A 12,215-nucleotide genomic window follows, 5' to 3' on the forward strand; every position below is an offset into this window, starting at 1 on the left:
AGAACGATTTGCGATAAAAAGCTGTCGTGTCACTTTAATGTTTTATCCGACCGCAGATAAACACACAGACGATATATAGGTACATTATTTCTGCGTGTATTGCGCATTTCGTATTACAAATACGAGTCTGCGCACACTTCACCGGGGATAAAAATATATAAATATTGTTGTAAAACAGTAGATAATATTATGCATAGTGCGTATAGGGAATAATTCGATTAAAAGCGCAGTCCACGCATGATAGGCAGATTGAGCGCTAGTTATATTATTTTGTTGATTTCCGATAACTGTTTTAATTTTGATATTTGTGACATACCCGCGGGCACACAGGCGCCAAAGAATTTTTTTCTCGCCGTAGCAAAGCATTATAATATTACTCAACCCGCCTCCTAAAATACCTAAGTTTAATAAAATTTCTTAATCCATTTCATTAAAATCAAATTAGTTATTAATGCATTAAATGATTCATTGGTATTTAAGTCTAATAATAAAAAATAAAAAGTGTTACTTTTGTTCAATTATATGTTTAGTAATCTACACAAATTAATTAGTTTCGCTTTAGTCTTTAGCTATATGCCTATAGCCTATATAGCCTGTATGACCCAGAAACATGGTTAATAAACTTTCATGAAAATTTAATAAAATATTCATAATAACAGTACAAGATACTTTACAATATTTATATGTAATGTAGTCATTATGTAATGTATAGAAGTTGATAAGAGTATCAACTTAAGTTATGTGTGATACACATTTATGTTAAATTATGCGTTGTAGCCAATAGGTAGGTAAACGTATTTTAACCTTTAAGTTTGAGACAACGTTGATCAAGATAAATATAGTATAAAATAGTTATCAATACGTAGGTATCTATGTCTACATTTTTGTAAAAGCTAAGTTTTAATTTATATCTATTATTTAAGATTCTGAAACACTCTTAACCTTACTGAGCTAAATAAAAATTCAAATAATTGTACAGTTGTATTATAGAGTAATGTTTATGTAATAAAAATATTACATTATTAAAAATTTAAACATGAATTATGTATGGAAAAAAATTATATATATGTAATAAATAATAACTATAATAACATAATATAATACATTTTAATACAATTCATAGCTCATTAGTATCAAATCAAATTTCTAAAGGTTCCCTTTAAAATTGTAAAACCATCGAGATGAAAAAATCGCTTATGGGAGTTTTCCGTCCAACGATTCAATTAGATCCAAGTAAGAGTTGGGGTTGGTGTTAAGTGCAGATTCGTGTCTCCCTCGATTCGTTTCAGAAATTTTTTATAAGAGTAATATAATTTAATACAATATATCGTATTAATCTATACCTACTTGTATTCATGTTCATGACAAAAAGTGATTACTTATAAAGTTATAAGTAATGTTTAAAAATACTTAAATTTTTTTGATTTCTGAGTGTTTTTAACGAATTAGTTTTATACTGTTATGTTCGTTAAATGAGATTTTTGATTGTAAAGATTCAGAAATTTTCAAACACGTAATCGAATCTGATCAAGAAAAAATAATCAAGTAATTAAACAGTTAAAAATATCTATAAATTAAAAAGTTAAATACTATTAGTGCAATATTTTATTTAAGTTTTAATTTTAATTTTTAAGTATTAGTCTAACTTGTAAGTTGTGGGAGTAATGCGCAAGCAGTTTTCGAAATGTGGTCGAATTAATAAGAAAAAAAAGTATTAGTCTAGCTTATAATTTATAATACCTACGTTGCAGAAATAACTTAATAAATAATAACCATACTATAGCGTTTACATACGCATAACGTCTAAATACCTACTTAATTATAACCAATAACGAATGTTCTATTCTCGGAATTTATTAAAATAAAACAATGAGAGTGACACATCGACAAACTGTACAAACTAATAATTACACTCTACAGACCCACAAACTGAGTACTATAACTATACATAATATTATTATATAGATATTGCAATACTACTATAGATATTGGATGTTTATTTGTCTATTTGTAATAAATATAATATATTATGTTATACAATTTTTCTTTATCTCTGTACAACATTTTGGTTCAGATTTATCATATTGAAAAACGTGTTGTGCTGCTTATGACTGTAAAAGTGTAAAGCAAGCATGATATTAATCTACATTTAATTTCCCATAATATTACTTTTTTCAAAAACTTTCTTAACATTCATTTAATTGTAAACGTAATACATTGATACCTACAAATATAAACAATACTATAATAATATAAGTGACTCAATTATTAGAACGGGTATGGATATTTCACACAAGCTTTATGAATGTTATGATCTGATTTTTATTTTCCTAAACAACGCGAACCAAAGTAGCTAAGCAATCTCGTCATTATATGTAGGTGGATATATATTACCTACCTATAGAACCGTATGTGATACCTAGTGCTCAGTAGTCTGCAATATCTGTTTGGTTGTTATTCGTATTAGATTATCGTGTTTATTTAATTTTATTTATTTGGAAGCAGATGTTTTAAGAAAATAATAAACATACAAATAAATGTTTTTATATAGGTACCGTTTTCTAAATAACTGTTTAAATTTAACCATTATAGCTACGGATCGGACTAATTAAGTTTCAAAAGTTTCCTCGTAGATTGTTTATGAATGTTTACTCACCCGAAAATTTTCTTTGCATATCGTGTATGTTCACAAGTGTCAATTATTATTAATTAAAAACACGAATAAACAAATAACTGGAGTATATTAATTTAAAAAACCTCAATGTATTTTTTAATGTTCTTATAGATCATTAAATAGTTTTTTAAGGGCGTTTCTGTATTAGATTATTATGACATTTTTTGTATTTTTAGACTGAGAACGTGTTTTATAGGACAGCAGCTTCCGAACTCTATACTGCTGTATGTATATTAATCATGCTCAAGTACATATTAATACATACGGTGACCAATAACCATATATTGTTAAAATAATATAAATGGGGCGTGTGAATAGAGATCTAAACAGAAAAGCAGAAAACATTGTTGTCCGGCTGTGAAAACCTTTTGTTTTTGTCACCGAGGGACCGGCCGGAAGAGGTCCATTTATGTGCACGTCGCACCGTGTCTTGCGTAGTATGCATGTATGTGTGTGGGAGGTCCCTGCGCGCTCGTTCTCTATTAATACGCAGACCGGCAGGCCGTCGTCACAGCGTTCGATGACTCACGATATTTCCGTCTTATTTTGGACGTCCACCCCTCTCTGCCGGTGTCGTTTTTTTTTATCGTATACACACGCGCACGGCTATATAAAGTGTATCACACAACAACCATCCCTCCCAAATCCGCGATCTGATCCCGCGGAAAACAAGGGGCTGGAAAAACAACAACACCGCCGACTGCCGCCGGTTAAAGATAAACACAGCGCATTAAGCTTAAATATGTTTCCCCCATATACTATATAATATGTATATAGGTTAGCCTACCCTTCGAGTGCGATTTTCGTTTGTCATTCTAATTTTTAAACGCCGCCTTAAGCTCTACGAACGTTGTATTATAATTTATAATGATTTGTACGTAATGCACAATATATCCATAATATGATACTACCGCCCAGAGTCCAGAAGTCTCACGTTAGGGTCGAGTGTCCCTAGTGTCGTTAGTGAAAATTCAAAATATTAATTTTGGATTTTGAGTGCGGATAGACAATTTATGTATTGTATTTACAATGATTTGTGTTCCTTTATTTTTCTATGTCGTCATATTTTGGAGCAGTAAAAATGTTTAGATTTTTAACTTCGTCTTGTATCTATAATAGAAAAGTGAATTTAGTTGGTAATCTTTAACGAGGGAGGGGGGTGTTCAAAATTAAACAATTTTTATTACTTTACTTAATAATTGGAAAAACAAACGAAAAATATGTAAGCATTTAGAATTCATAATTGGTACTTTGGATAACGATATTTATTATTTTCTTATAATTCAAAAACATTATTTTAGTATTAAGAGAGTTAGACTTATATAGTTATATGAATCATATAATATAATACACTAGCAATATTTTACCCATTATGTCCGCCCGCGAGAAATGTACCAGAAATAGACATAATCAAATTAAACATAGAAAAATGTACTAAAAAAGTTTATTATTTGCCAACTACAAAATAAAGGTGAAAATTTACACTACAAATAAATTAAATAAAAATAAAGTTAAAAGTCAAAATAATATCAATGAAATGTTTGTTTAAACATTAATAAAGTTTACAATTTTCAAAATTATATTTAAGTCCATGGCGGGGGGGGAGGAGGGGGGTCAAATATCTATACCTACCGAAAAAAAAGAATAAACACTAGGGATTTTTATTTCCTTACAAATCCAGAAGTATGAATCAAATAGGTAATATTCAAACTTCTCAAAATTTTAATTTATAATAATGCTTCTAGAATCTACTACGACGGAAAAATCATAGTTTTTGTTACTACGTCATTAAAGAATCTTTTTAGTGGATACAGCAGAGAAAATTCCATAGTTTTTATCTTTTATCGACTGATAATGCGCTGATCACGAAACATTAATATTTGAATTATAATTATTAAATTTGACATTATGTATAATTGATTAATTATCTCTGCGCTTACACCTAAATATATATAAAATAGTAAATACAGATTACTAATAACAGTAATAACCCCAAAAACAAAATAAATAATTATGGATATGTTTATACGCACGCTTTAAATTTGTCATTTTGAACAATACAATTTGATATTAAAATCTATTTAATAATTTTACTGGGCTATATTCGTCATGATATATTAATTATATAATATATATTTACATGCAAATTGATGCAATTAAATAGATTCTAAATATTTAAGTATTATTGTATTATAATATTTACCTTTGTTGACTACTTTTTATTTTAACAATTTTATTTTTATCAATCAAACAACTATATTGCATCATTAAATTATTTAATTGTTAGATGATGATATGATATTAATCATAATTTACAATATATTTTTAAATAATATTATATAGGTACCATACAATTGGTTTTGTTTTCTATTTTACAGGTATATTGGTACATATATTATTAAACGTACACTAATTATTATCTCGGCTAATGTAGATACATAAAACATAATTGGTTGAAAATTACCATCTGTGACTTATAATGACAAGGGATATGGTTATTAATTTATGTACACAAGTCTTTTTTGATCTCTTTGAAAATTCTTTAGTCTCGTGTTCATATATAACGGTAAATTAGGAGAGCTAATTGCTCGTTAGTAACTGTTCACAATACAATAACCAAATGTAAATAAAAATATATACATTTTTTGCCAATAAAATATTGATTGAAATATTTGAAATTATATTATATATTATTTTATTTTAGACTCTTAGTATTATTGGTTTTCAAATTATATATTGTTTTTCTATAAATCTACTAAAACCAACATTTTGAATGATGTTAATTCTTTTTCTAATTTTCGAATCATTTTTCCAAAAATAATGCTTTATTTTTGCTTTTAAATTTAATAATACAACCATTCAATTTATTCCAGTTACCTACCAAACAGAATATTACCACTATTACCACACTTATTTTGAAATTGAATGTTATACAATTTACCACAGTTCACCAAAAGTAAAATAAACAAATCTATGTTAACTGATTAATTATTAAAATATTACTAAACTGGCCATATTTACCTAGGTATATCATAGCCACAATATTTTATATAGACCATAATACTATAACATTATAAACTTATAAAAGTATCCAACAAATTTGTTTTCTATTAAAACTTATTTTTAACACCTGAATAAAAACCTAAATAATCTGGGTAATTTTATTAATCTTTTTGTAGTGTTATCTTATCGCTAATTTATAGACTGGTTAAATTTGTTAGGTAGATAGGTGGGTACGTGAAATTATAATAGCTTAATGTGAATCGAACAGTCAGGACGATGAGAAGTGAATCGTGCCGGTTTGTCTTTACAACGTTTAGCTTAAAACCAATTTAAAAACTTAACCTAGCCGACTTTAAAACGCACGAATGTTCTTTTTTTTTTCTTTTGTAATTTTTTACAAAGTTTTTTTTCTAAGATATTATTTATATATATGACCCTACTACGTATATTATTGCGTCGTTGAGAATAAACACAAATTATAATAGCTTTTTTTTTCATGAAAATGCATCGTGATGCACCGTGTTCAATTCGAAATAAGCACAGAAATACTTGGGGAATGAAGACGTTAAAAATGTGTTTTGGCAAGAGCCGTTTAAAACCACGTGAAACTATGGAACAAGGTAATAATAATAATAAATCATATTTATAATGAAAAATTGAATAATCATAATAACCGTGAAAGTATATTGTTATATATTATGGTCTCTCATGTGTAAAATAATATGATTAATATTAATTAATGCATTTTAAACACTGATTTAAAACAATCAACTATCCAAATGTTACAAAGGTATATAATAATTGAAATATTGAAATATTTTATATACATTGAAATACGATTATTGTTATAGTTGTTGTATATGTTATTGAATTATTATTTATAGCTACCACGAATGCACGAACAATACCATACTACATTATAAAATTTGGCTATAGAAAAAAAATTAATATTGATTATTGACAAATTGTTCATTGATTATAAATGTATAATATTTTGAGTAATTAGACCGATTTAAAATAACAAATTATAATTATAATAGGTAATAATATAATATACTAATAATTGAATGAATAGAAATTGAAAAATAGCTATCAAGTTTAATATTAATGATCCTGAAGGATTTGAAATCATGCTTTGTGATTATTTAAAGGTAAATAGTAATTAATAATAATAATAGTAATGTAATGTTAATTTAAATAGTCATTGTATTATTAATTTATTAGGTCTTTTAATTTTGATGATATACGCCATAATTATTTAAATATACAATGAGTATTATCAATTATTTATAACACTTGAAGGAGAAAACAATTATTTACTTGTTTATTTATGGAAGATGCTTATTACAATATTGCTTTTGTCTTGACTTCAAATAAAGTTATTTGTTTTTTTAATTTTACGTTATATGACGTCTTAATGTCTTGCCCGCATGTGTTGTCACCGTCTTACAAACACAGATGTAATATTTTATAAATATGTATTTTAATATTATAATAGGTCAATTCATTCTTGTATGAAAACAACACGAAATTCTGTCGAACTATGTGTACATTTGTAAGACGGAGACAACACATGGGGGTGTGACAAATTACTTAAACAGGTTGTATAAAATAGCAAATATAAAAAATAAATTAAAAATGTGATGTATTTTTAGTGATGAATCAACTATCGTCAAGTTTAAATTTAAAATAATAATATACTAATTAGTAATTAATTTCGTACGTTTTATTTAAATTTAGTGTTAACTGTTAAGTTTCTAAACTTCAAATTTAGGTGGGGTAACAAATACATTTTTCTAATAAGCTATCAAAGTGTAGGTTTATTATCATTCAGATTTATATAAAACTGAAACTTAATGAATTCTAAAATATTTAACCGATATTAATATTAAACTTATAAAACAGAATATTAAATATTGGTTGGTTGTTACCTATTTATTTATTTTCTATTGTTAACTTTTATGTATTAAGATATGATTGAAAGATATTTTTTTTTGGGAATTTTGGTTTTACATAACTTGTGTAAAGAGTAATTATTTAATTATTATTTATTAATTCATTTGTTTTATTGGATATATATATATATATATATATGTATATATATATATTATACAATATGTATAATCATATGGACTATGATGTATAATAAATATTGTTTCTATGTATAGCATGCGATGTTATTGTTTATAAATCATTGCATCACTGACTGATATGTAATTATTTAAAATAACACAAGTATTATTGTTACAAAAGTTGAGCAATGAAATATTGACAACAAAATCTGTCAATCTTTAAATAAAGACTAACAAAAATCTTATCGTCTTAAAATTGTGTAAAAAATATAAATATTTACAACGATATTTTTATCGCGATGCATATGTGTTATATAATATTATGTATTATATTCGCTTTACCTTTTATAGACAATAATTATTAAACTATATGAATAAGCCTAATGAATAATGATTAATCAATGTCATTAGTATAACTTATATTATGAATCATCGGATAATATTTTTTTTCGAATCAATGATATTTGAATTCAATGTTGTTTTAATGTTTTAAGTTACAAATATTTATGAATTTCCAGTCTATAAGACATAATGTGAATGGTGTGGGGACTATCTGAATTCATATTTCAGTTATACTATATAGCATATAGAAAGCAAAGATAATACGATAAACGTAATTTTTTTTAAAATTTTTAAATTAAAAAAATTACCATGTTAATATTTTCAATAAGTGTAGTAATCTAATTATTCTAAATTGAAAGATATTTTCAATTGTTTTTCCAAAGTTGTTAAATGGGCACTGCTTGTGGTCGTAATAGAATAACGTTAGCTGGCTTTTATACAATTAGGTAGTTACGTATAAATAATATCTTTACATTCTACAGTATCTTTTAATAATTTAGTGGTTTTCACTTGAAAGTTTGTACCTACATGCAAATAAATTTATCAATACCATTGCAATATTGCATTGATTTTCATATAGTTATTATTTGTTGATTATTCACTTCATGGTTCGTATCATTATTTGTAATTTACCATTTTATTGTTGTTATTGAAATTTGAATTAATATAATACATAGATAATTTTAACCACCAATGTTCATAAATGTATACGCCATACTAGTAGGTATATCACACCACTTCATGAAATATAATGTGTATAGGTACACCATGTTTAATTTATAGCTGGTATTTATCTAGCGTTATTGCGTTAATGCGAAGGTTAATACTTAGTAGTAACCGTTTTACTGTAATACTTCTGTAATATTATTTTGAACAAATCTGAACTCGATTACGCTTGGATGGAATTGGTTATGACGATTAGGTTTATTTACATACACACTACACAGATATTCCATTAAAGACTCATTAATTACTTGTGTATAAATAAACCTGGAAGTTAATATTATTATATTATGTATATGGAGTGTGATTTCCTTCTTGGTTTTATTCAAATTTTTTAGCTTATATAATATACAAGATCGAATATTATTATTATTTAATATTAAAAAAAAAATTAAATCTTAAATCGGTACATTTAATATAATGTTAATAACATTAAACACTACACGGAACAAGTTACGCGTTAGTCTACTATTATCTAGAAAACAAATAATACCTGTAAATTACCTAATTTATTATTTTATATTGAGTACAACTTGTAAGGTTAATGACACGATATTCCTAGCGTATTAGAATAACTATTAATATTATTTACGTACCTATGCATGTCAAATTGCGTGAGAATCAGTACCTAATGCAGGACATAAATAGATGCGCATGAGTTAAACGACACACGCAGCCGTACTATCTAATATAATATTATTATACTGTAATATTATTAGAATAGTAAATAGCTTACGGTAATGAGTATGTAATCACGAATACAATTACACATTATGATGTAAAATTGCTTTTCATCAAATATTGATATACTAGAACATGGAATATATTAAACACAAACATTTATTATTGGTAAATATTAGTATTGTGCAAAGTACTACGATTAAAAGATGTATTAATAATTTATTAAGTATTAAATTCAACTAAAAATATTATATTATTATATTGTTGTGGGCAGTGGATCTATTTAAATTTGAAATGTATCATACTTGCATTACCGTTTGTGTTTCATTCGTCTAATTAAATAGAATACAATCGTATATTTTTTAACGTTAGCTGGTTATCGGATATTGAGAGATACTACTTTAAAAGTACCTATAGGTATAGTGTTATAGATTTAATTTAAAAAATAAATGTATAAATGTTTAAAATTGTTACATAACTGTTATAGGTATCTATTATGTAATGTATATATACTTTATGTATCTGGGCGTTTGCCCGTTAAATATTAAAATAAATATAAAATGCTGTTATATAGGGTCTTCCAAATGTTGTGTGACAAAATGGTGCAGATCGCGTGAATCTAACACATTATCCACACAGTATTTGTCACACGAAATTTAGGAGATGCTGTGTATGCTTTATATTATTATATTATTAGGCATTACTTTTTTTTTCTATGATTTCTACTGTTTCTCGAAATAAATACATGTTATGACGTTTTAAGCACCCTCCACATATTATTATTATACTATTTGGACGAAATTAGATTGTGCTCAGATTTAACTATGACAGCAAAAAAAAAGGAAAAACGGGAATAAAAACGAAAGACTATATTACGTATGAATATTGTGTTTAAATAAAGCTCGTCCTTCCGCCTTTAATATGGTTATAATATTAACAATCTTATTTTTATAACAATAAGGTCAATTATTACTGTGGTGCAGTCGTCTCAAGGTTATTATAGACTAGTCCGCGTAATCACGCGGTAACGGTGACGGAAAAATCAGCGTCATTTCTTTTTATGCTGTTAAACACTACAGTGACTGCCGGACGGGTTAATGTTTTAGTAGTGTAATAATTATTGTTTGTGTCTTGTGATATATTCTTCATCACGTCATCCAATCCTCCGCGATCCCTATTGGTTTTATTTAAGTGCATCTCAAACCAGTTACCAGTCAAACTAAAGTAAGAACTAAATAATAATTTATTTTTAACCCAAAGTTAATCTTACACCTTTTATTTTAGTGTGACTTAGCAATTATAATTCTAGTTTCAACTAACTTTTATTGAAGTTATTTTGAAGAATTATTATAAACTTTTAAAAGTAATTTTAAAGTATGACAACATTCTCATTCATGATTAAAAATAATTGAATGTCGTCAAATTTTTTTTTATCTAAAAAAAAAATATACTTACTAGGTAAACACTTATAAATAACCACTTGTACTGGTAATGAGAATATCAATAGTCAATGATGTAAATTTTTGTTCTAATTGCTTTATTTTAACTCATTTTTAACATAACTATGAGAAATGTATTTATAATAAACCGTTATAGAACTGTTAAAAATAGCCGGAGAAGCAAAACGATACACATATAACACGATATAAAATATTCATGTTTGACTACAAAACAATTTTATTTATTAATTATTATGTATAAAAATTTAAAGTATCATTCAATAGGATACAATTTGTCTGTACGGTCAACTTTTCACACCGTGTTTTTATTAGTTGCTCCAGAGTTTCTTATCCATAAAAATATTATAACTTAACTAAAATGTATTATAATTTTTATTTTTATTTTACTCAAAATCGAATATTCTATAGACTAAAAAGAATTAAGATTGTGGTACCTATTTGGTGTTTAATTAAATTTTAGTGTATTTACTAAGCTTATGGATTTTCTGTAAAAGGTTGCTATAGTTTTTTGACCGATTAGGTGATTTATAATAATAAGTTTGAACAATGTATGACACTAATATAAAAGGAATGCATACGCGTATCGACACATCGTTTATATGTTCTATAAGACTAAAAGTAATACATTCCAGTTCCAGCTTAAAATTACATTCCTATTGAATCACATTTATTTATACTTATTATATTTTATAGGTATTGTGTTATGGCGAAAAACAAAATTATGCATAAATAGTATTATTACTAATACTACATGTTATTATACTCTATACATAAATACAACTAACACTCAATAATAAAATAAATATGATTTTAAAATTAAGTCATTGTATAATTCTGTACAAAAAATTAGGTGTAAATTTGTCTTGTATTACTAATTCAAACACATTTTCTGTCTGTTCTATTTAAAAAACGAACGTCCTTGACTTCGAACATGAGTGAATGCGTAGGGTGAAACGTCAACCCAATGATTGTATCTACATATTTACGGCTTTTTTTAAGCTGAACTACAATTTGGCTCAAAATGATGTGCTTGAAAATTTTTCTTTATTTTGACGGTAACAATTTCATTATGCGTTTGATCTTTCTATTAAAATTTATAATAGTTTATAAAAAAGTTTATTATTTTTTTTTTTTTGTTATAGTCTTATTATTTATGTGTCTACTAATAAATTTGTTAAAACTGTTATAATAACAATAAAATAGGGTTATAATAAATATCGACCAGTTATAGAAATCAATAATACTGGACCTAAAGTGCAT

General features: G+C 26.0%; 1 protein-coding gene across 3 annotated transcripts in view; it reads left to right on the forward strand.

Moving 5' to 3' along the window:
- Nucleotides 1–6,173: 6,173 nt before the first annotated feature.
- The window catches only part of LOC113560511 (dual specificity protein phosphatase 10), a 35,831-nt gene continuing 29,789 nt past the window's right edge, over nt 6,174–12,215 (forward strand). Inside the window, exon 1 of one of the 3 annotated variants that reach the window (XM_026966418.1) lies at nt 6,174–6,297. In XM_026966418.1, coding sequence (XP_026822219.1) covers nt 6,174–6,297 — 124 coding nt within the window. Of the gene's footprint in view, nt 6,298–10,581; nt 10,720–11,961; nt 12,011–12,215 lie in introns of those variants that run through there. The other 2 variants (XM_026966421.1, XM_026966419.1) reach the window with 2 other exon arrangements.

Source organism: Rhopalosiphum maidis, chromosome 4 (genome assembly GCF_003676215.2).
Source record: "Rhopalosiphum maidis isolate BTI-1 chromosome 4, ASM367621v3, whole genome shotgun sequence".
In the NCBI taxonomy this organism is placed as follows: domain Eukaryota; kingdom Metazoa; phylum Arthropoda; class Insecta; order Hemiptera; family Aphididae; genus Rhopalosiphum; species Rhopalosiphum maidis.